Source organism: Camellia sinensis, chromosome 12, assembly GCF_055761805.1.
Source record: "Camellia sinensis isolate YWXY chromosome 12, ASM5576180v1, whole genome shotgun sequence".
Classification (NCBI taxonomy): Eukaryota; Viridiplantae; Streptophyta; class Magnoliopsida; order Ericales; family Theaceae; genus Camellia; species Camellia sinensis.
Window position 1 is genome coordinate 112,123,880 of NC_138972.1, and position 26,132 is coordinate 112,150,011.

The window sequence follows — 26,132 nt, forward strand, 5'->3', positions numbered from 1 at the left end:
CAAACCAGTGAAGCTTAGGGCATTCGTATACGGGTATGCACATTTTTTCTTTTTTTTTTTAAATTTTTTTTCTTAATATTGCTTCGGTACCCCTTAATTTTTCAAAAAAATTGATTTCTGCCCCCGACGTACCCAAAACGTACCGAAGGCATACCCATGCCGTACCCGAGCCGTACCCATGACGTACCCAACTGAGGCAGACGTACCGAACTGGTTTTTGCCGTACCCGGTACGCGTGCAGCCGTACCGATACGCGTACCCGCACCCAGTAAGTACCCGGTGCGTGTACGGCACTATTTTTGGAGTACCCGTGCTTCATAGATGCTTATACATGTCATATAAAAAATATATAAAATTATATTTTGCCTATCACCGAAGGTTTTAAAAAGCGGCCGCAACTGTTATGTAACGCCGTTACGTAACGGTTTTGGCGATTACCGCCACCCGTTACGGCCGCTTTTGTAGTGTGATTGAGATTCACAGGTGTGTCAGCCGTAGCGGCTGCCGTAGCAGTCGTAACGGTGTCGTAACGGCCTGTTACGCACCGTTACGTAACGGTTCCAAACTATTTCTTTTGAAAAAACACACAAAAAAAAGCTGAAAATGAGGGAAGAGAGACAGAGAGAAGAGGGAAGATAAAGAGAGAAAATGGAGGAGCAACAGATAGAGAGAGAAGAGGAAAGATGAAGTACATGTTATTGATTTGTTGAAACTGTAAGACCTATGCTATTCTATTCAGCTGCTATTACTAAACCATTTTGTTTGTGTGTGTCTATCTATATATTGTTTGAAAATAATAATAATAATAAGTGTGGTCATTATCTATTTGGCTTGATTAAAATATGTATATATATATATATATATATTTAGGCTCTTATTTATTCTCTTAATTTTGTCATTGTTTATCTTATATATAATAGTTAGTGATTGATTTTTTGTATAATATAAAGTCATTAATTATTAAAATAAAATGTAAAAAACTCAGTTTATAGTGATTTAAAAATATGAAATATATTGGATCATACTTAAAAATTTACAAAAATTGATCAATATTTATTTTTAATCCAATAAATATGATCATGGAAAAAAAATATGTGTATTGGTAAATTTTTTTCAATTGTGCAAAAAATAAAAAAATTCACGGTTCCGATTACCGCAACCGTTGCACTACGGCCTTTACACCCCGCAACCGCAACCGCAACCGCAACCGCAACCGCGTCACCGCCACCGTTACGGCGACCGCAATCGTTTTTCAGAACCTTGCTATCACCTACGTGTCATATCCTAAATTTTTTGGTATCAATGTGTTGGTGTCATGTCAATGTCGTGTCACTTGTCTATATCCGCGCTTCTTAGCATACAATAATTGAAAATTTACTTTGTAGTCACAATCCCATTATACAGGTCTTTTATTGCATCAATATATCCTTAAGTCAAACTCATTTTTTTTAGCACCTACCATAATTCTATTTACTCTTTTTCTAAATCTATAAGAATGTATCTCACTATTCAAACACCAAGTGTTTTTAGATAAATCTTTATACTCAATATTCTAGATTTCATTGCTTTCTCACTTACCTACTTAGTTTCTTGTCAACATGCTATACTAACTTTCCTTCTAATCATAGTATCTACTAATTTCATAATTTTACCTATTAGTGTCTCTATATTCCAAGTTGTTAATCTAAACTTCAAATGTTGGACTAACTTCTTTCCATGCACTTGTCCAAGAAAGCACAAGGACCCTTACCTCTTTCCCCCGTAAACGGGTGTCGATGCGGCACCCCTTACCCATTTTTCAAAACATCTACGCAACATGTCGCTTACGGAGAACGCTTTAAACCTTACACGCATATTCATGTTAGGATTTATGTTCATAAGGGATCTGACGAGAACTTTTATGTGCTAACTATCAGGCTGGCTCTTAGTTGCAAGAAGTGGGGGTGCGGGCAAGAGTAGAAACAATAACGGGGGTGGGGGAGCGAGGACATATATAAGTTTTTTAGATTAGGAGCACCTATAGAGGCATGTATATATGTTATGGAAAATATCTGAGTGCTCTAAAAAAAACTCCCCTAATTTGACCCACAATGATGTGGCAACGACATGATAGATGTCAATTTTTAATTTATCACACTCCATCATATATAGCACCACTACCTTGCCACATCATTATGGGTGAATTTGAGATCTAAATTGTGAGTTTCTAGCATTTCTCATATTTTATATATTAAATATAAACATTTATTTTTTCTGCTTATTTGTCAATTGTAATGTGTGAAAAAATGAATTATTACTGGAGAATTATGTCAACTACAAATTGTTTTTATCAAAAAAGTATTATACAAGTAAAAAGCACTAGAATAAGTTTGAGTTGTCTTTCTTTTATTTATTTGAGATTTGTATGTTCAAGAGATTCTCTCTCAGGTAGAACTTCGAAGTGAGTTTTTTACGAGTTTCTTACTTGAGAGCGCATAATTGCGTTTCTAAGTAAGAAACGTCATCCAAGTAAGAGTTTCCTACTACTAAGATCAGGCTACCTAATACACAACCCTCCTTATCTGGGCTAGGGGACGGCTGTGTAGAAATGAAACACTAAGCACAGGCAAAGTTAAGGTTGAACAACAATATACAAAATTAGCATTAATATCAAAAGAAATTTTCTATTTTTTTCTATTTTCTAAATCCTGATATTAGTGAGGAAAAGAATGTAACATTAGGAAGCACAAGAGTTAGAACTGAGAGAGAACGAGCAGAAATGGTCTCTATTTAAATGCAATTGAAACTAAATGATAAAAGGGGTGCCCTGCCAGGGAGAAGCCTGGCAACACCAAAGTGACTACGAAGAAGAAAGAATAGCTTTCATGATTTTTTAAAGAAACAATTGGAAGACCAATTATACCTTGGAAACCTTCATTTTTCGCATACTTTTCTTTTAAACTGTCTACAAACGTGTGATAGGGGCGCCATCCACTAGGATCTACCTCTGTATTCACGTTCTCTGTTCGTTTTTGGACATCCTTCAAACTATTGCAACAATGATGGAGCATTAACATTTGCCTTCCAAATGTATATGTTAGAGAACTTATAGAAGAAAAAGTCAAAAAGATTCACTCTTACATTTCAAGGATATCAGGTGTAGGAAGTTTGGAAACAAAATGGACCACAGCCCCATCCAAAAAAGATAGCTGCTTTGGAGCATCAACAAAAGCATACTCAATACCATCCTTGACAATTTTCAATATGTCTGATCTATGCTTGTTTCGAGCAGCACCTACGAATGTTCCAGAAAGCCGAGCAGCCAGATCTTTACATTCTTGAAAAGACTTGCCAGCAAGAGATCCATCATTGCTTTCTGAAACTACCATCATATGCCGATGGTATGCCTAGTCAAAAGCAAGATAAAAGAAAGTTAACATCCAGCTGAGGTTAAAAATAAAACCAAATGAAGATAAATTAAAAGTAAGACCATGTTTTCATATCATGAAAAAATTCTCCAGAACTTCAACTACCATGTTCGAGTAAATCTAAATGCATGGCATCCATTGCAGTTTTTTCTATCTGGAGTGATTTGTCAATAATATCACCAATTCATACCATACATTCCACACATATTCAGGGACAGAAAAATTATTATTTCTGCATAAGATTTTGGAATTATAACAAATATCAATTGGTCAAACCAGACCACAAAGTCCCAAGCATTACCCGTTTCAGTGCTTCTAAAAAGATGTTGGACACATCGTCATTCTTTTTCTTTAAAACAGCTATGAGGTGTTTCACAATCTCAGCCACACTTGTGCCATGCATCACAAAATGGGAAACGATCTCCGGGCCAAGATAATCCTGCATTCAGAATAGCCATTAAGCATTCTTCTTTCCTTCCTTTTTTATAGCAATTAATGGGAAAAACAAAAACAAAAAAATTTAGTTAACCAATCTACAACGCATTTTATGTGGTTAGATTGGACAACTAAACAGCTTCCACAGTCTCACAAGGCCGTACTCCTAACCAGTTACGTGATAGTAATCTTCCAAATGTAGAATTCATAATAAGTTTGCCCAACCAAAAAGAGTGTCATCATTGAACTTCTATAAAATCGCAAATAAATGTTCACCTCAGGAACTGTGTCGTTAGCAATTAACTTGGCAGCAGCAATCATAATTGCTTGTCGATTAGTCTCCTCAACATACTCTTTATGGATATCTTCATCCTCTGTCTCATCTACAGAAACCCATAGGAGATACATTTGAAGTTTTAGGGATGGGAAAAGCTAAAAATGAGTGCAGAATGCTGGATTTCATTTGATAAATATCACATTTTAACTGAAAATCATGTTAAAGAACAGGTGAGTTCCAGACTCCCAGTAATTAATCTGAATAGGTAACAACAAAAAATATGCGTACTCCATACACAAGACACTCACAGACATCAATGGTAAAAAAGGAAAATTAATAACTAACCAAAACACATTAAAACAATGAAATGACTAAGTTAGACATTTTCTGTTCATAATATAATCCAAATGCTCAATTCATCTGGCCACACCTTTAACATTACAGACATAATGCATGAGTCAATCCAAACCAAGTTTTATGTCCCAATCAAGTGGAATCGGCTACATGAATCCTTTTTCATCATTCCGCTCTGTCAAGGGTTACATGTTCAGTTAAATTAAAATTCATATGCTTTGTTACTACCACAGAAATAATGCATGGCCATTAAAGTTAAATACCAAAAATCTTTTAAACCAGTCTAGAACTATATTCCATTTTCACCATGGGTTCTTTTTAATCCGTTTTATTATCATTATCTCTCAAGTAGTCTACTATCAATTTCCCATTTCTCCTGAAGCAATACAATGTGATATTTGTTAAACGAAATCTACGCGACATATCACATAGTATTTCCCTCATATATGGTAATGAACTGGGTATCATGTCCTAACTAAAGAAGTCAGCTATGCAAACTGATTTCCGTACTGCACAGTAAGTCTATAGGAACTAACGAAAAACTGTTACAAATTAGCTAAAAAGCCAAAGTGCATATGACATGCTAAACCTTTATGTGTATATTTCTCATGGAAAAACCAACACTAGCATTCAGGTGCACGGAGATATGTGGCTAGACATACAAGATTCAGGATTACCCACAGACACAAGTTGCCTATACACTACTGCCTGCCGCAGATGGGAAACTAAGAGATCATAAAGGAAGAAAATGGTAGACGGAAAGACATCCTCCAAGATACACACACACACAAAAAAAAAAAAAAAATCCCATAAAATACCCCCATGCATTCAGAAAATCAAATCCAGTCCATCATCTCACAAAGGAGACAAACAATAGAAAGGTTGTTACCCAATGCCAGTCCAGCTAATAAATGATGTTGGCAAAAACTTTCAGCCCTCTGGCAATAACATTCACTTGCACATCAGCTAAGCATGGAATCCCACAGAGGATTAAATCTATACTCTAAAAACATCAAAAACTAATTTTATGGCGAAGGAATTTTCCTTTTAAAGCTATTTTAGCAACAAATCACTCACATCATCAACCATCATATGAGCACACGCCTGGAACAAAGGTCAAACTGTAAAGCAATTCACCATCATATTGTTTAGTTTTTGGTGATGCATCTATTATATCTATCCCAACAACAATAGAAAACTTATCACTTTATCCTATCATATACAGAAATTCTTGATGTAAACCTTGGAAAGCACATAATTAATGTCATATCATATTTATAAATAGTAGCAGATGTTGTACACTTAATTATAAGGAATACCATCACCTTGTGATTATTTTTCTTTTCAGTGATTCATTACAATTATCTGTTATATATCACATATAAACCAGCAGATGAACTTAAAATCACCCTATCATGCACAATTGTAGCCTAACAGTAAAAATTAGAAAGTCAAGTCACCTGAGATATTGAGCTGTTGTTCACAAAGTCTCCAAAACTTTTGAAGAACGGACTCATTGGGACAATACCCTAAATTTTCCAGCTTTGTTGAAGCAAAATTTGTCTTTCTGAATAAACACCACAGTTCTGCAAAAATAGTGCAAACCTTGGACAAAAAGCACATTTTATTAGACCAATGTTCTTGCACAATTCAATAGAGGATACTTCAATAACATGCTTACTTAGAAAATATGAGGAAGAAGAACTCCGAAAATATGAGGAAGAAGGAATATATTTCTGTTATATTCAAAACTTCTTATTTTACAAGACCAAATGACACTCCTTATATAGGAGATATTACAAACATCATTATAACCCATTATATGCCACTTACATATTCTATACATGCCACTATCTACCACCAACACCACTATCATATTCTATACATGCCACTATGTAGAAAAATTTAATGTATAAAGAGAAATAGAGAATTGTATAGATATTGATTGTATTATTGATAGATATATTGAATGTTACAATGATTCCTATATATAGAAGAGTAGGTGGTAGATGGAGTAGGTAAAGTGGAGGTGGTAGTGGTGTAGTGGGTTAGGTTTAGTGGAGTAGGTGAGGTGGTAGTGGTGTAGTGGGTTAGGTTTAGTGGAGTAGGTTTAAGTGGGTGAAGTAGGTGGAGAGTAGGTGGATTTTAACAGCCCCCCGCAAACTCAAGGGGGATAGGAACTAACCAACTTGAGTTTGGAGAGAGTAACAAAACAAGAAAATACATAAAAATAAAAGAGGATAAGAGACACTGTATGGTCGTGTCAGACCATTGGTGAAGACACTGGATGGTGGTGTCATAACGTTGTAGAGGACACTGTATGGGGGTGTCATAACCATGTAGAGGACACTGTATGGTGGTGTCATAACGGTGTAGAGGACACTGGATGGCGGTGTCAGACCGATGTAGAAGACAGTTTATGGGGTCATGTCGGACCGTTGTAGCAGACACTGTGGTCGTGTCAGACCGTTGTAGAAGACAGTTTATGGGGTCATGTCGGACCGTTGTAGCAGGACAGTTTACGGGGTCTTGCTGGACCCTTGTAGAAACTAACCGAAATCAATGTCGGGACAGTTTACAGAGTCTTGTCGGACCCATGAAGGAGCTAACCGGAATCAATGTCGGGACAGTTTACAGAGTCTTGTCGGACCCTTGAAGGAGCTAACCGGAATCAATGTCGGGACAGTTTACAGAGTCTTGTCGGACCCTTAAAAAATACACTGTATGATGGTGTATATAGGCTGCCCAAATATATATATATATGGATATATATAGTGAGCCCTCAAAAGTCGCGCCCTCAAAAGGCGCGCCCACTTTATCAAAAGATGTGCCCGACAGAAATCATCGAGCGGCGAGCCATCAAAAGGCGCGCCAGACACGCGGCGATGCACGTGACCGACAGAACGCGTGTCGGCCTCTTCGTCAGGGTCTTTATAAACCGAAGCGGAGGCTGAGGCTTGGAAGCATAACAAACCAGTTGAAACCTCTGCATTCTCAGAGAGCTTGTCTCGAAGAGCTGCAAATCTTGAAACACTCTGTAACCAACCCTGTCTGACAGTACCAATCGGTAATCCCTGCTTCTCTGAAACACTTAGCAACCCAAAAACATGGCCTCTTCTTCCCCTCCAGCTACCCAGAACATGGCCTCTTCTTCCCGTGGTCTGCTTACTCTCTTTCCTGACCTCAACGAGTCCACAAGAGAGATAATCGGTGCGGTTGCCCTTGAACCTCAACCAAACGCCCCTGAGTTTGCTCCGTTGACCTTTCCTATGCGGTCTGTGGAGCAAAGAATGGCAGCGCAATCAGATATTGAGGCGAATCAGTATACATTGAAGTCATGTGTGGAAACCATGACTGCGGTCACAAACTTGTCGCACCGGCTGCAGAGCAGGACAAATGAGGTGCAACAGTTAAACTCCCAGCTGGCTCTGCTCCAACGCATGTATAAGGATGCGCGAGCAGAGATAAGTATGCTAAAGGCAGAAAACAAGGAGCTGAAGCGGAAGGCCACCGTTATGTTCCGATTTGGAGGGCCGCCATATGCTGCAGTGGAGGAGCAGGGAGTAGTGATCATGCCTAGTGGAATGGGAAACACGGAGGCAACACCGTCAAGGGCCGCCCAGGACGGAGGCAAGAAGAAAAGACCGGCGGCAGAGTAGAGGAAGTGAGGTCGGTGGGTGACCGTCTGCAGAAAAGAAAACAAATCGTTTTGTGTTTGTTTTTTTGGTTTTTTTTTTTTTTTTTTTTTTTTTTTTTTTTTTTGGTGTGTGTAAAAATGTGATCGGGGTTTATCCCTGAGAAGAATAAAATATGGTTTGGTGTGCAAAGCTAGATGGTATGAATGGAATTTGAAAACGATTAAAAATAATGTGAAAGAAAAATAAAGAAAGAAATAATAAAAATATATTTGAAATCAAAATGAAAGATGGGGGAAATAAGGAAAGTGGTTTGGAGGTGGGAACCAACCCATGTGGGTGGAGGTGGTGTGTAGGGTGTTTAAACACTTAATTAAAAGGAAGAGAGAGAGACAATGCCCGAGAGAGAGAGAGAGACTTTGCTTTCTGTGCTGAAATAGAAACTGTGCAGGTTACTGTCTTACACTTCTTCAGGCTTGACTCTCTGCTCTCTGTTTTTACTTCTCACACACTGACCGTCCAAGTGAGTGACAAGGAAAGCAATAGCATTGAAGCTGCCATTCCAAATGCCAATAGAACAGAGGGTATCATTGCAATACCAAACATTGACCTCCACCATAAAGGGTTTCCTGCTAAGGACAACCCAGCCACCAATGCTGCAAGAATCCCAATACAGATAAACAGTTGGTTAACAGATCCAAGTGTGCCACGAATTTCAGTTGGTGAGATCTCAGATATGTAAAGTGGCACAATAGCAGATGAGATGCCAATTCCAATTCCAGCAAATAAACGGCAAGAAGCTCACATCAAGACAGCTCGTTGACTTCTACCTGAACCGAATCCAGGAGCTGAATCCGGTGCTTCGCGGCGTAGTGGAAGTGATGCAGAAACAGTTGAGAGATGAGAGGTCCGGCGGGCGGCCAAGGCAAGGCTGCCGCCCGCCGGTGAAGCGAAAATGCTAGGCTCAACCTTGCTCTGATACCATGTAGAAAAATTTAATGTATAAAGAGAAATAGAGAATTGTATAGATATTGATTGTATTATTGATAGATATATTGAATGTTACAATGATTCCTATATATAGAAGAGTAGGTGGTAGATGGAGTAGGTAAAGTGGAGGTGGTAGTGGTGTAGTGGGTTAGGTTTAGTGGAGTAGGTGAGGTGGTAGTGGTGTAGTGGGTTAGGTTTAGTGGAGTAGGTTTAAGTGGGTGAAGTAGGTGGAGAGTAGGTGGATTTTAACACACTATCTACCACCAACACCACTATCATATTATATGCATTAACACAAATTTCCAGCACTCCCCCTCAAGCTGGTTTGAAGATATCTTCCATAGCCAGCTTGCTAGTCAGCTTATCAAATTGCTTCTTGTGTAGTCCCTTCGTTAGCACATCAGCTAATTGTTCACCTGTTGGAAGGTAGGTCATACAGATTATGCCAGCATTGATTTTCTCCTTGATGAAATGTTTATCCACTTCTATATGTTTTGTGCGATCATGTAGAACTGGATGATGAGCTATAGATATAGCTGCTTTGTTGTCACAATAGACCTTCATAGGTGTCGGGTGAGAAAGCTTTAATTCTTCAAGAATTCTTTTAATCCACATTACTTCACAGATTCCATGGGCAACAGCTCTGAACTCTGCTTCTGCACTACTTCTAGCTACCACATTCTGTTTTTTGCTCCGCCATGTAACTAGGTTCCCACCTACAAAGGAGCAGTATCCGGATGTTGATCTCCTGTCTGTAACACTTCCTGCCCAGTCTGCATCTGTGTATACTTCAACTTGAAGATGTCCATGTTTCTTGAACAGTAAGCCTCTCCCTGGAGTTCCTTTCAAATATCTTAAGATCTTATAAACGGCCTCAAAGCCTCTCCCAAAGCGTTCAAACCACGCTCTTGGTGATTGTTTGAGTCCGTATAATGACTTGTTCAATCTGCATACTCTGTCGCTTCCAAGTCTCTGCTCAAATCCCGGCGGTAGGCTCATGAACACCTCCTCTTCAAGATCACCATTGAGAAATGCATTCTTAATGTCAAGTTGATGTAGAGGCCAATCGGAATTTACTGCAAGAGATAACAGTACTCTGATGGAATTTATTTTAGCAACAGGAGCAAACGTCTCCTGATAGTCGATCCCATAAGTTTGAGTGAAGCCTTTAGCCACCAGTCTCGCCTTGTATCTCTCAACGCTTCCATCTGCGTTACATTTTATCGTAAACACCCATTTACACCCAACTGTTTTCTTGTCTTTGGGTAGATCAACTATCTCCCAAGTACCACTTCTCCTTAAAGCATTCATCTCCTCCATGACTGCTAATTTCCAATTCGGATCATCCAATGCTTCCTGTATATTTCTTGGAACAAACAAGTGTGAAATCCTAGATGTGAAAGCTCTATGGTTTTTAGACAGTCTTTGATAGGAGAGGTAATTTGCAATAGGATGTTTAATGCAATTTCGGACACCTTTCCTAATTGCTATAGGAACATCAAGGTCGGAAATAGAAGGAATAGGATTACCTAAAATTTCGATGCCAGAACTCGGGTGGACATTCGGGTCATTAGGATGGACATTCAGGTCATTATTCCTCAGATGAAATCGCTTCCTAGTATAAACCTGAAGCTCAGGATTTAGATCATTTTGTAGTACTTCTCCCCCTAAACAAGAATCTTCTTGACTAGGCACCATAGAACTTGGTTCTCCTAAGTGATCATTATCAGACAGATGTGGTTTTTGTGTAGGATAAATGACATTGGGGAGCGGGATAGAAATATCCCAAAAACGGTCTTCTACTCCACTTGTCTCCCCCTGAAGAGAAGTGTTGGGGAAATAGGATTTTGTTTCCACAAATGACACATCCATACTCACATGAAATTTCTTGGTTTGAGGATCGAAACACTTATACCCCTTTTTGTTTGAGGAATAACCCAAAAAAACACATTTTATAGCACGGGGGTCAAGTTTTGAACGAAATTGACTAGGAACATGAACATAGGCAGTACATCCAAAAACTTTGGCGGGTAAATCAGAAAACAACCTCGTGTCAGGAAAAAAAGCTTTGAGACAATCGAAAGGTGTTTTGTATGTTAACACCTTTGTAGGCATCCTGTTTATCAAATAAGAGGCTGTTAAAATTGCTTCACCCCATAAATATTTAGGAACATGCATGTAAAACATTATAGCACGTGCAACTTCAAGTAGATGTTTATTTTTTCGTTCTGCAATGCCATTTTGTTGAGGGGTATCCTGACATGTAGATTGATGAAAAATCCCCTTTTTTTCCAAAAACTCACCCAACTGCTCATTGAAATATTCTGTTCCATTATCAGAATGTAAAATACCAATTTTGGTTTGAAATTGGTTTTCAATCATATTGTAAAAATTTGTGAATAAATTTTTCACGTCAGATTTTTTATTCATCAAATAAATCCAACATAAGCGGGTATGGTCATCAATAAATGTAACAAACCATCTTTTACCAGAAAGAGTAGTGATTTTAGAAGGGCCCCAAACATCACTATGAATCAAATAAAAAGGTTTGGAAGTCTGGTAAGGTTTTGGCAAATAAGTAGAGCGATGAAATTTTGCAAAAATGCAACTTTCACAATGAAAAGAAGAACAATCAATCCCTTTAAATAATTTTGGAAATAAATGTTTCAGATAAAGAAAACTAGGATGTCCTAGCCTATAGTGCCATAGCATTATTTTTTCTCGAACAGAGATTGAACTAGTACTATTAAAGCTCTGAGCTTTTTTATTACTAACAGGTACTTCATCAAAGTAGTAAAGACCTTCAAGCATCCTAGCACGCCCAATCATCATCCCCGAGTTCTGGTCCTGAAATTCACAATGGGATTCAAAAAATGTAACACGACAATTAGAATCCTTAGATAGTTTACTGACAGACAAAAGGTTACAGGCTAAGTTGGGGACGTGAAGAACAGCGTTGAGATTAATTTTCTCAGTTAGTTTAATAAATCCTTTTCCTGCAATAGGTGAAAAACTACCATCGGCTATTCTGATTTTGTCATGACCAGAACAAGGGAAATAGGTACTAAATAAATGAGAAAAACTAGTCATGTGATCGGAGGCACCGGAATCTATGATCCACGGAGAGAAGTTTAGGCAAGAGAAGGCTTTAGGATTTCTACCTGTTTGTGCCAACAAAACACTAGGAGTACCGGATGAGGAGTTGGATTTTATCAGCTTTAAGAGTTGATCAATCTGCTCTTTGTTGAAGGGACCTGAATCGGCTTCATTAGCAGTAGGAAAGCCACGATTCTTCTCTCCTTGTTTGCTGCTTTTCCAGTTGACAGGTTTGCCATGGATCTTCCAACACGTTTCGCGTGTATGGCGAGGCTTGTTGCAAAAATCACACCAGACCCGTGGCTTATCATCAAACCTGCGCTGGTAATTTGCAGCCTTGTTGGCCGCAGCATTGCTAATTAAAGCAGAAATTTCAATTGATTCACCAGTACCTTTTTTCTTAAGCATGACGCTCCTTCGGCTCTCTTCCCTTCTGACTTCGGCAAATACTTCGCCAATGGATGGGAGAGGAGGTCTGCCAATAATTCTTCCTCGCACTTCATCGAACTCAATGTTGAGGCCGGCAAGAAACTTGTAAATACGGCTGTCTTCCACAGTTTTCTTGTGGTGGTTGCAGTCGTCAACTGATTTCCATTCGTATGTGTTGAAGATGTCAAGATCCTGCCACAACCTTTTCAACGAATTGAAATATTTGGTGACGGAATCATCTCCTTGACGAATCTCTCCCAACTTCAAAGTTAATTCGAAAACTTGAGATTGATTTCCTAGGTCAGAATACATCTGACTAACATTATCCCACAATTCTTGTGCAGTAGGATAGCACATGTAATTAGAGCTTATATCCTCCTCCATAGAATTGACCAACCATGTCATAACCATGGAGTTTTCAGCGTCCCAACTGTCGAACAGCGGATCATTAACAGTAGGAGCCTTCTTGTCACCGGTGATGTAACCGATCTTTCCTTGCCCACGGATATACATCCGGACAGATTGTGACCAGCGGAGAAAATTATCACCATTTAGGCGGATGGTGGTGATTTGGACAGAGTGAGAGTTGGACGTTTTCACCGGAATGGCAGCGGCAGGGGTTGAAGTAGTTTCGGACGTGACTTCCGACATGGCTATGACGGTTTTAGGGCTGCTGCGTTTTTTGTTGCTCTGATACCAACTTAGAAAATATGAGGAAGAAGAACTCCGAAAATATGAGGAAGAAGGAATATATTTCTGTTATATTCAAAACTTCTTATTTTACAAGACCAAATGACACTCCTTATATAGGAGATATTACAAACATCATTATAACCCATTATATGTCACTTACATATTCTATACATGCCACTATCTACCACCAACACCACTATCATATTCTATACATGCCACTATCTACCACCAACACCACTATCATATTATATGCATTAACACAAATTTCCAGCATGCTTCATGGCAAATATATGGCCATGTAGAAGTTCATAAATCAATCACTGCAAAGAATGCTTACCCTACACACTAGCTGATTTCCACGTTTAACTTCAACCTGAACTTCAGGAGGGGTTTGCAGGTAGTACTCAAGGTGCTCAATCAAGGTAGTGCGTTTGGACAACAAGGAAGACAGAGATGCTTCAGAGACAGTTTCACTGTTTATTATAGACTGCAGGCACCAGGCAACATGCAAATACATGTTGAGAAGCAGAAAACTGACAACCTGAAAGAACATGAACAGCAAAACCATAAGCAAAGCCGAAGTAAACAAAATGTGAATCTAGTGGACACTTCATTACACACACCTCATCATCAATGTTCCTAAAACTCTGAAGAAACACAGCCATGTCTTCATATAAACTATCAATAGGAAAAGATCTTGACAATTGGAGCTCATACAACCTTTTTGAATTTACAAGAAGTGAGTATTCATCTTCACCATCCTGGAGCATTGAAACATATCAAAATTGATCTGAATAACTAGAATAAAAGAAGTAAAATAGTTGTCCAGTAGAAATATACCGCTACTTCTTCCATTGCAGATTTAAGCTTAGCAATAAGTTCATCCTCAAGTTCCTTCAATTTATTTTGAGCAAAATCTTGTAACTCTCCTCGACTCTCTGTGGAACAGAAATTGATAGCCTTCACGCAACTCCTCAGAGCATCCTTCTCACCATGTTTAAGGAATGCCTCTTTCACTAGCTGAAGAACCATTTTGAAACTCTGAAAAGGCAAGCAATTAAACATTCACTTTGCGCCTAGGCTGTAAACCATAAGGAATGACTTGCATGGTAAAACTCCCGCAACCAACCTGCTCCTGTCTCTTCAGGGAATAAAGTTCTAGGTTCATATAAACAATAATATCAACCAGTGGTGCTATCTTTGACTTGTCAGCCATGAATTTGCGTAGCAGCTGAGGGTACCGCTTCATCATGGAGATAGTAACATCTCGCCTATTGTTTTCAATCATTTCCTGATAATTATAGAAAAAAAAAAAAAACAGAACCTCATAAGTAAATTTCTCCAGACATGAGCTGAATGAACTCAATTGGACATCTCAGATAACTGTGAAACCCAAAGAAAACAAGCGCTTTACATATTTGGGCAACTTGGTTCAGAACAATCTAAGGCTTGAACCAACCCAACTATCTTGTGTTCATTCAGTGTAGTTTTAAATTCACGCTTGGTTTGGTAAAAAGAAATAAAACCAATCAAAATCCTTTCAGTGCTGGACAAATAGGTTAGGTAATCCATCCCTACCACTAAATATTAAATCGCACATATCTTTTTAATCAATACCACAGTGGCATCCCCATATAAGTTCTCGTAGGCCCTGCTATAGTTTGAGTAAGGCAATAAACAAGGTCCTTTTAATTCAGCAATGATATCAGAAATTCAGATTCCTATCCCAATGGAAGGCGCCTCTGAACATAATGAACATACATAAGGTGAATTAGGATCTTGATGCAAATGTAAGGCACGTCTCTAACCCATGAGATATCTCAAATATTCCTTTGTGTATAGATTGAGTTGGAAATTGAAGTGCGAACATGGAAGCCTCCATTGTTGGATAAAGGGCTTTGTGGAATGAAACTTGAGAGGCTCAGACTGAGCCCACCATTTTATATTCTCTTTGTAGGCAATGGTAGGTGAGGTGGTCAGTTGTGAACCTCTAGAAAGATGGTGAGCACTTCAATGGCATGGAAATCGTTGGAGGTGGAGGATGAGAGAACCAAAGTAGCCTTAGAGGAAGAGAGGATGGCAATGAGAGAGAGACTACTGCAAGGAGCAAGTGGAAGAAAAAGATGGGTCCAGTTGTATGTTGTTTACGTTGCGAGGATACCTCCTTATATAAGGTCCTAGATCATTGAAGGCCAGCTCACTTGTGGACAAGTGGCCGACCCCCCTTGGTTCAACAAAGCAGAGGTATCATTTCTACCTATGCATCCCATAATTCAGACCTTGGGGTTCACATCATGAGAGCTGCAAAGTTAGGTATAATATCGTGAGGATCTATCATAGCATGACATAAGTGGTAGGCATGATACCTCTTTTGAAGTGTCATGTTTGGGTTAGTGCCTCTCTGTCTCTCTCTCTAAAACTAATCAAGGTATGGCTTCTCCTTAAGGGAAAATGAGCCAAGCATCCTAGACAAATCCTTGATCCTAGTCTCCAAGCCACAATTCTCCAGCAATTCAGAGTGGTGGATCCCTAAGTGTACTCCCAGCGTAGGATACTGTTAGAATTTACCATTCACACTCACCTACTACACTCCACCTACCACCAATTTACCCTCACCTACTCCTCACCTACTACCCAAACCCTCTCCTATATAATGCCACTCTGATTTGTAATATAACACATCAATGTATCAGATCAATCAATACAATCAATAATAATACATCAGTTATTTTACATCAGTTATTTCTTTATTTATTTTATTTAATACATCAGTTATTTTACACGGTATCAGAGCAAGGTTAAGAACCTGATCATTCTGCTTCACCGGCGGGCGGCAGCCTCGCCTTGGCCGCCCGCCGGACCTCAACCTAGTCTGCTTGTTTTTTTTTACACATACCTTCTTCCATAATTAAGCTCTTCTCTGCCTTTACAATGGCTGCCAACGAAGACCAAGCTTTTCCAGACCCATCCTCCACACAGACCATCTCATATACACAAGAGATGCTTGATATCTCTCTCTCTCTCTCTCTGCACCTGGTCTCTCTCTCTCTGGCATGAACTGGTTCGGAGATGAAGAGATGCAGGGGAGAGCTCCTTCCCGTTCACTGAAATGGGAAGTCCTGAAACTATCCCAATTTCTACGTATTCAGATTGGTTAGGTGCATCTTCTGGGTCAACGGACATCATGTACATATCTTTCTGCGGCTCATTTGCTGGGTCTTCCAGGATGTCTCCCTCGTGACTGAGGTGCCATAAGTTCCTGTCTCTGCTGTAGATAGATTTCTTGGTCACTGGGACAGGTACATTATGTTTCTTAGCATATTCAATAGCATCTTCTCTCCCTCTGATTTCGGGCATCTGCTCTCGGGCTCTCTCTCTCTCTTTCTCGCACGAGCGTCAGGAAAAGAACCACGAACCATCACCATTTTCTTCTAACTGCCGCTGCTACTATAAGAGGATGCCCAAAGTCGCAGCACCAACTCCTCAGTGTTCGAAATTTGGTGGACGCCCGAATCATCAAAACTGGTTTTGGACCCCAATACATGTCGCTCTACACATCTCCACTGCTGGAGAATATATTGCATACAGGGAAAGGAACTTGGAGGAAAAGATGGATGTGGATGGTGGAAATACTCGAGTGGTTTCCGACAAAAAAAAAAAAAAAACAAAAACAAAGGGGCTCGGGCTTGGTGTGCCTCAAAAGGGACTATTCCCCACACCACCCCTCTTTTCTTTACACGTCCCAACTCTCTCCACCCATTCCTTTTATTATTTTTTATGCCCCCACTTAGAATCCACAACCATCACACCAACACAATGGGCTTCCACCCACGTTCTTTCACACCTTTTTTTTTTCTTTTACTATATCTCTATCTATATTTTTATTCTCCTCTCTTTCCCCTATCCCTCCTTTAATTTTATTTTATTTTCTTTTCTTTTTTCTATCTTTCTTTTTCTATTCACAAATATTTTTATCTATTTTCTTTTACAATTATTTTATTTTCTTTTATTCTTCCACAAAACCACCTTTCTTTTTTTTGCTTTCACATATCTTCTTCTTCTTTCTTTCTTTATTTTTCTTTCCCATTATTTTTTAATCTTTTTCCCATTCCATTCATACCATATAGCTTTGCACACCACACCATATTTTATTCCTCTCAGGGATCAACCCCGATCACCATTTTACACACAACTTAAAAAAAAAAAAAACCAACAAAAAAAAAAAAAAAAAAAAAAACAACAACAACAAAAAAAAAAAAAAAAAAAAACACCCACAGCGGGATTTTTCTTCTCTACTCTGCTGCCGGTCTTTTCTTCTTGCCTCCGTCCTGAGCGGGCCTTGACGGTGTTGCCTCCGTGCTTCCTAGGCCACCAAGCAAGTTGCCTCCTGCCTGCTCCTCCACTGCAGTATATGGCGGCCCTCCAAATCGGAACATCACGGTGGTCTTCCGCTTCAGCTCCTTATTTTCTGCTTTCAGCACACTTATCTCTGCTCGCGCATCCTTATACATGCGTTGGAGCAGAGCCAGTTGGCCGTTCAAATGCTGCACCTCATTTGTTCTACTCTGCAGCCGGTTCGACAAATTTGTAACCGCAGTCATGGTTTCCACACATGACTTCAGTGTATATTGATTGGCTTCAACATCTGACTGCCCTGCCATTCTTTGCTCCACAGCCCGCATCGGAAAGTTCAACGGAGCAAACTCCGGGGCGCTTGGTTGAGTTTCCAGTGCCACCGCACCAGTTCTCTCTCTCGTTGACTCGTTGAGGTCGGGAAAGAGGGTGAGCAGCCCGCGGGAAGACGATGAAGCCATTTTCTAGGCACCAGAGTGTTACACAGTATCTCTCTCAGAACTCTCTCTCAGAAAACAGAGTGATACAGAATCTCTCTCCAAAATCTCTCTCAGAATTTCTCTCGCAGGTTTTTTGCCTCAGCCTCAGCCTCAGCCTCTGTCTTATAGCCGAGGCAGCCACGCGCATCGCGCGCCTCTTCCCACCAACCGACAACACGGGCGCGCAAACCAAGGCGCCCACGTGCCTCGCCATCATGTCCGGCACGTCTTTTGATGAATTGGGCACGCCTTTTGACAAAATTAGGCACACCTTTTGAGGGTGCAACTTTTTCAACGGTCCGACATGACCCCATAAACTGTCCCGACGTTGATTCCGGTTAGCTTTTTCAACGGTCCGACATGACCCCATAAACTGTCCCGACATTTGATTCCGGTTAGCATCTCCAACGGTCCGACATGACCCCATAAACTGTCCCGACATTTGATTCCGGTTAGCTTTTTCAACGGTCCGACATGACCCCATAAACTGTCCCGACATTGATTCCGGTCAGCTTTTACAACGGTCCGACATGACCCTATAAACTGTCCCGACCTTTGATTCCGGTTAGCATCCAGTGTCCTCTACAACGTTATGACACCACCATACAGTGTCCTCTACAACGTTATGACACCGCCATCCAGTGTCCTCTACCACGTTATGGCACCACCTTTCAGTATCTTCACCAACGGTCTGACACGACCATACAGTGTCTCCTATTTTTTTTTTTTATTTATTTATTTATTTTTATGTATTATCTTGTTTTGTTCCTCTCTCCAAACTCAAGTTGGTTAGTTTCTATCCTCCTTGAGTTTGCGGGGGGCTGTTAGAATTTACCATTCACACTCACCTACTACACTCCACCTACCACCAATTTACCCTCACCTACTCCTCACCTACTACCCAAACCCTCTCCTATATAATGCCACTCTGATTTGTAATATAACACATCAATGTATCAGATCAATCAATACAATCAATAATAATACATCAGTTATTTTACATCAGTTATTTCTTTATTTATTTTATTTAATACATCAGTTATTCCTCACCTACTACCCAAACCCTCTCCTATATAATGCCACTCTGATTTGTAATATAACACATCAATGTATCAGATCAATCAATACAATCAATAATAATACATCAGTTATTTTACATCAGTTATTTCTTTATTTATTTTATTTAATACATCAGTTATTTTACAGATACCAAAGTGGTGGTATGATGATAGTAATGTATGTATAAGTCCCAAATGGGGGTGAAGGACATAAGAAAGACATGGCTCATGATTGAGCTAAGAATCAGACCATGCTACTAATGAGTGATGAACAAGTCAGGCCATCCATGATTCACCTTCTTGGAAGTATTCCAACTCAAAAACAGACCCCGAACCAACCAGAGAGGTTAGCTTGGTCCAGTTCCTCCCTAAGGTGATTCATTCATAGGTCAAATTTTGAGAGTTAGTCCAAGTAAGTTTGGTTCTTGGCTAGACACTTTCCTGAATTGGCCTGTAGCACCCTTTGTGTTAATAGTAACACAATATACACAGAAATCATCACAGAACCAACCACAAACCTCTCCCAAGGCTGTGAGCCCCACATAATGGTTTGTGGTTGGTTCTGTGTCGCTATCATTTCTCATGTTAGGCCATCTCCAATCCGTCATCAAATGTTTCATCAAATTCAAATTTGATGAAAAATGCATTAAAACCCAGCTCCAACCATTTCATCAAACCAATATCAAATGAAGGGGCAGAGTCAAATTTTTCAACAAATCAAGGGAGCTTTATCCTTTCATCAAATTTTGTAGGTGGACGTTGGGCCGGACATCCTCCCAGACAACCGGGCTTTCTTTATCATCAATTTCCACACCAGGCTTGTAACAAGATTTGATGAAAATTTTAAATTTACCATTGGAGTGCATCATATATCAAATCAAACTTTTCATCAAATTTTTACTCGAATTTGATGAAGCGTTGGAGATGCTCTTAGAGGTGATGCACAAATGTAGGATGAAATGGATCTGAACTCAAAACAGAATAATATATTGCTTGTAAACTCTCAGTGCACATTAGTCATACATGAAAATGGTGAATCAAAGGAACTAATTTCCTAAAGAAAAGCAATCCAACCCAGACAAATACTCTTATACCTGACTCGAAAGACAGAAATTCATTATATCATTCAATTTTTAAATACTACACAGTTTTCATTTACGAAGCATCAGAAGGCATCAGAGCTTAAAAAGCAAAACTAGAAGAAATAATGTAACCAAAAGGGTATTACAAGAAGCAAATAGAACTGAGGGCATCTTCACCTTTTGAGCTTTATTGTGGTACTGCTTTCGGTTATCAGTCGCAGGAACTATCTTTTCTCCTACTGCCTTTTTGACAGATGCAGAGAGGAGCCGAATTAAGTTTGTTGAATCATCATCAGTAAGTTCAATCTGGGGGTTCTCGTCCAGGAGCATAGAGATAATGCACTTCCAATCCTGTGAGAAAATGTGAACTACCATCAAATAAAAACATAAACAATTTCAACAAAAGGGAAGTTCATCTATAGGCCTGAATCTAGGGTTTGGTTGGATAAGGTCGAAGAGGAGCACCATCCCAACTCTAAAACATAAAATTAGTTGCTGAAGACTAGTCTTGAGGCACTGGTCACTAACCACAATCATTTGGTTATTGTTTTGTTTTGGTATGCAATCTTTGACAGGATCAAGCCAAGTTGGTTGGCTTCATCTAGGCACCAACAGGCTTATTTTTTCTAATTTCTATATCAGAAGGTCCATTAATAAAGTGGAACTTGAAACAAATTTTACCAACAAAAAAGTAAGCAATCAAAATTTTAGAAGTCCAACTACAAGAAGTAGCAACAAACAAAAAAAAAAATTTACACAAAGGAAGCAAAATGTGATTAAGAAGTGACAAATGAAAACAACTAGGGTAAGACCATTTACCTAAGAAAATATTCAATATCACATTCCTTTAAAAATATTAAGAACAGTCAGATTGCCCATGCTTCAACTCAAGTCTAAACCCATGTTAGTCCTTGATCACTTGATATTATTAATTCAAGCTAAATAATACAATGATGAACCCTAACATTTATAGGATAAAGACCCTACTTTAAAATAAGAAACTAAGTTATAATATTATTAGGAAACTTAACCCTAATAGAAAAAGGAAACCTGAATTCCTAATAAATAGAAAACCAAATAAATAAAATTCCTAATTAACCTATAATTAAAAATAAATAAACATAAATATTACAAATTATGAAATTATAAATGTAATTATATTTTTAAATTGATTGGGTCAGGAATCCAGCTAGGAAATATTTAGCCAGCCAAGTAGCAGGCACCAACATTCAAACTGATATGTCTACATACCTTCATGGCATCCATGTACTCCCAAACATCATCAATGACATAGGTACTGAGAATTTGATCTGTTGAAAACTCTCTTAGTATTTGCAACATTCTACCGAGATGTACCTCTGAAGAATCATTTTCTTCACCTGAAAAACCATTTTTATGTGCATGAGTGCTTGACTTGACAAGATCATAATGTAGAGATGTTAAGACAGTCTGAAGAAACCTCTTGAACGTGGTTGAGAGCTATTAAATTTCTGTGCAATCAAGTGCTCATACACTAATGCCCCAATGGCACGCCTGATCTCCGGTGGATCATCAATTAGCAGATCATACAAAGAACCTAAGTTATCATCATTTAGGAGTTGATGCCTGAAAAGATACCAGCCTCATCATGCATCAACCTTGGAATAAACAGTCACCAGAAACTGTTAGGATATTAAAAAAAAAGAAGATTTCAAAAGGTTAACAACCAGGAGATACCTCAGTAGTTGTTTTACAAGTCCTATGGCACATACAGCCACAGAAATGTCAATGTCATCAGCAAGCTCAATCATTCGACTAGAAAATCTTTCCGTAAAAAGTCCAAGAGATGGCACATTATCATCCACCTCATAAAGGTTTTGCAATGCAAGGACAGAAACTTTCCTTACACCAGCATTCTTATAAAAGACAAAAAGAGCCAGTCAGGTTTTTAGCAGCAGTGATTGAAAGATCAAATAACATAAAAGGTTATTTGGCAATTACAACTAACTTTGTCATTCAAAGTCCATCCAAGATACTTCAAGTATAAATCCTGCAAGAACAGTGATGGGTATGACAAAATCCACACACCAAGTGACTGTATGCATGACATTCGAATTTCAGGATCAACATCTCGGTAACGATGCACGAATAACCTTCAAAAAATAACACATTGGACAAGTTTGAAAACTTTTGATCATAAAAAATGGGGAAAACTTTTTTGAGTGAAATCCTTCTGATTCATCAGGATGAGAGTCAGAAGGAGAGTCGTCATACCCAGTAAATATTTTGCGCATCATTTCCTCTATCACTGTTATCTTTTCATGAGTCATCGATAACCTTTTATTCAGTGATTCCACACGTGGACCATCAGCATGTTTCTTTCTTTCAGCATTTAACTGTCTCTGAGTAGTTTCTCGTTGTTCACCAAGCATTTTAGTAGCATTTATCAATGATGTGACAAGCTGGAGTCCCATCAATGAAGCAATCTGACGATAAATTCTTGGAGGAGTACTGAAATACATGAATACCAAGTAGATTAACAGACGAACCCACTTGAAAACCTTAATGAAACTTCAACACTCCAAAATCAAGCACTGACCATGAAAGTGCAATAATATAATCCATGCATTTGTCAAACAAGACCTGATCAAACAATGGCCCATTTTGACACTCAATTGCCAAATTGTCCCAAAAAGAAGTGAGGTTATCTTTGAAATTCTTGAACTCCTTCTTTTTTGAGCTTTGGTAATCTTCAACTTCACCCTAAGATTGTGGTGATGTTAAGCCAAAACTACAGAAACTAATGTCAACGCATAAACTCAAGGTTTTGGATATTCAGTCAGTCAAAGGATACTCAGAATACAACACAAGAAGAAAGGCATATAAAGGAAACATATTTAAACCAACTGCAGAGGATACTTTTTGTGCCAGATTGACAAGAGCAACTACTACATCATCCACGTCAGTCTCATCCAGTAACTCATGTTGAATATGATGCTTTGCCCCGCATGCCTGCACAACAGTATGCTTCCTCAGTTGCACTTGCATCATTAAAGAGTACTAAGCATTTGCAAACTATTAAGCTATTGTTCTTTCAACAAAGAATTTTTAAACGTGTGTGTGGTTCAGGGGTTTAATTTAAAAAATGTCAGATTACCTCAAAAAGCATCATCAAAAGTTCAACCATTGCAGGTTTCGAATCCTTTTCATATCGTTCAACCCAAAACTTAACCGCTTGAGGAACAAGTTTCCCATTACCTTTGATAACCTCTGCAGATACAAACAAATTTACTACCGCTGTGTAAAAAGGTCATCAGAAAAAACATGCTCCTGGTAATATAAATGTATTATATATATATATGAACCAAAATATCAAATACTTCAAGACAAAATCTGTTAGTCACATTCTGGTTTTGTTTAGTCATGGATCCAAAAGTTTGGACCAAAGTTGGGCTCCAGTGGAGGAATCAAGAACCCTGACGACAGTGGGGCCCATTCCACAAACTTATTTTATAAGACATCATATTTATTTCTATAGGATGCATGGCTAGGGGAAATGGTCAAAAAACTTGGGCTATCAAGCGTGAGCACACAGTTTTGAGTGAGTAGCAAAGGTAAGGTAAGGACTGCACCTAGTCTACCCCCTTCTAAAACCCCACATTAATGGGACCAACATAAGTGATGACAAAGGATCCCGCATACATCGAACTACAGGTGCACATGGGTTGTTTCGGTTTAGTTTGATGCATAACCCAAAAATAAACCAACCTAGGTTGGTTCTCCAATTTTTAAGCCAAAACAGAACCACGGCATTACATAAACCTTATTTCATTTCAAATTTTTGCTTAGTTTTGGATCACTATAGAAGTTCAACCCTCAACGATTAAATTGGCAACATTACTGGGTCAGCAAGCCAAATTGCATTAATGCTTAAAACATGGACTATGGTTAGGGGGGAAATTTTGTAAAAGAAAAGGGTGAGAAGAATTCACTCATTAGGCGATGTCATCCTCTGTAAAGGAGAGGAGATACAACAACAATAGTGAGACTACTCTTATATACAAAACTTGTAAGAGATCCTTTGTTTCTTTTTCCGATGTGGGACAAACATCTCTAGGACCTAGATTTGACTATTCCATTAAACTTTTTACTCAGTACTTCCCACATGGAATAAGTCGCATTTTGTTTACCTCTATATATACCTACATATCACAACTTAGTAGTAAAACTAGTTTAACCTACACAGTGAAACTTTTTAAATACTGATGTATACATAGCCAATACATAGTATAGTTTACTATGACACCATGTATAAGACATTCAATGCATAAAATGCTCCATGCTACTCTGTAAACATCATTTTATCTTAAATAAATAAATTAAGTATTTAAAATATGTATAATTTAGCTGTGTCATGGTGTCCTTTGGCACGAGACCTTTAACACACACTTTGTATCTGATCCCCATACTCAAATCCATGTGACATAGGTCACAAATATCATTGTTGAAACATTACAATAAAAAAAGTAGACAATACATGATTGAATGATATAAATTTCACCCCCCAACCCAAAATATACCTGACTGACGTACTTACTCCAAGCATGGGTCAAGGAGCACAACCAAAGGTTGTGTTTGGTCCCAGGAGATACAAGTCCCATGGCCAGGCTTCCATTAGCCTTCAACTGTACCCAACCTACTTAAGTTCCAACCCTAAAATGAACAATGATGCACTTTTCATCTTGGATAAATTAAGCTTTTAAATATCAGCCAATACATCACGTATAGGACAGTACATATGGTTTATTGGCCCCCCAATACCCGATATACCTTTCATAGTATGGGAATGAACATCTCTTGCATATCGGCTGATTTGCGATACGTATTGGTTTATCACAACCCTATTCACAACTGATACAACTGGTTCACAATCAATATGGCCAATTTGTTATTGATTCTCGATTGATAGATTTTGATAAATTTTGCGATTGGTAGATTTTAAAAAATTCACAACCACGTCACCCAATTCCCAATAACTATTACTCGATACTCTTGATACCACTACACCACAAATGATATCATTTCGTCTTCTAATATTTTGCTATCTAAAACATTAGGATCAATTGAACCTATATCTCACAATCAATTTGCTTCATTAATTGACATATCATGGCTTGTTGTGTTGCCTTTCATTTGTTACCTAATCATATACGCACACACACCCCTACCAACCCAAACTACTTCCACAACAATATTAGTATATGTCAGACCATCTCCAACGGTTCATCAATTCTTTCATCAAATTTAAATTTGATGAAAAAACAACATTTTTCCTGCTCCAATGTTTCGTCAAATCAGTATCAAATTGAGGATATCAAAAATCTTTCACCAAATTGAGGACGTTGGGAGCTTTCATCAAATCACTGTTCATAACCGTTGAATTTTCACCACCGGATAACCACCTCTAGGCAAAAATTTGTGAAAAAAATACACTGGCCAGTCAACCGGTGTTTTAATGAAAGCTCAAAATCCTCTGTTAGAGCACTTGATATCCAATGAAGTTTTTAGTCAAATTTGGTGAAAAAAAGGATGCACCGTTGGAGATGCTCTTATAGGGAATGTAGATTTTTCCAGTGCAATGAATCTGAACGGGAAAGTGGTACACCACATACGTTAAAAAGTAGTATAATAGGGTAGAATTGTAACTGTACATATCAAGCAATTAAAATTTAAGATACTTCTAAACGTGAGAGAAAATTTCTTTTAACAATTAGACATATACCAAAATATAGTCTATTTTTTCAAATAAATCATGTAAAAACATATTTTTAGAAGCAATATGGCCCAATTTTTTTACATTTTTTG

General features: G+C 38.6%; 1 protein-coding gene across 1 annotated transcript in view; it reads right to left on the reverse strand.

Annotated features, from left to right (window-relative positions):
- Positions 1 to 26,132, reverse strand: part of SCC3 (sister-chromatid cohesion protein 3) — a 31,793-nt gene that overhangs the window by 3,928 nt on the left and 1,733 nt on the right. Inside the window, exons 3-20 of the mRNA XM_028196325.2 lie at positions 23,425 to 23,537; positions 23,187 to 23,279; positions 22,867 to 23,030; positions 22,542 to 22,778; positions 22,276 to 22,420; positions 22,005 to 22,183; positions 21,748 to 21,893; positions 21,540 to 21,667; positions 20,466 to 20,639; positions 14,446 to 14,607; positions 14,157 to 14,357; positions 13,940 to 14,077; positions 13,654 to 13,857; positions 5,934 to 6,078; positions 4,119 to 4,225; positions 3,709 to 3,846; positions 3,121 to 3,386; positions 2,903 to 3,027 (exon numbers count right to left, since the gene is read on the reverse strand). Of these exons, the coding sequence (XP_028052126.2) occupies positions 2,903 to 3,027; positions 3,121 to 3,386; positions 3,709 to 3,846; positions 4,119 to 4,225; positions 5,934 to 6,078; positions 13,654 to 13,857; positions 13,940 to 14,077; positions 14,157 to 14,357; positions 14,446 to 14,607; positions 20,466 to 20,639; positions 21,540 to 21,667; positions 21,748 to 21,893; positions 22,005 to 22,183; positions 22,276 to 22,420; positions 22,542 to 22,778; positions 22,867 to 23,030; positions 23,187 to 23,279; positions 23,425 to 23,537 (2,865 nt within the window). The remainder of the gene's footprint in view (positions 1 to 2,902; positions 3,028 to 3,120; positions 3,387 to 3,708; positions 3,847 to 4,118; positions 4,226 to 5,933; positions 6,079 to 13,653; positions 13,858 to 13,939; positions 14,078 to 14,156; positions 14,358 to 14,445; positions 14,608 to 20,465; positions 20,640 to 21,539; positions 21,668 to 21,747; positions 21,894 to 22,004; positions 22,184 to 22,275; positions 22,421 to 22,541; positions 22,779 to 22,866; positions 23,031 to 23,186; positions 23,280 to 23,424; positions 23,538 to 26,132) is intronic.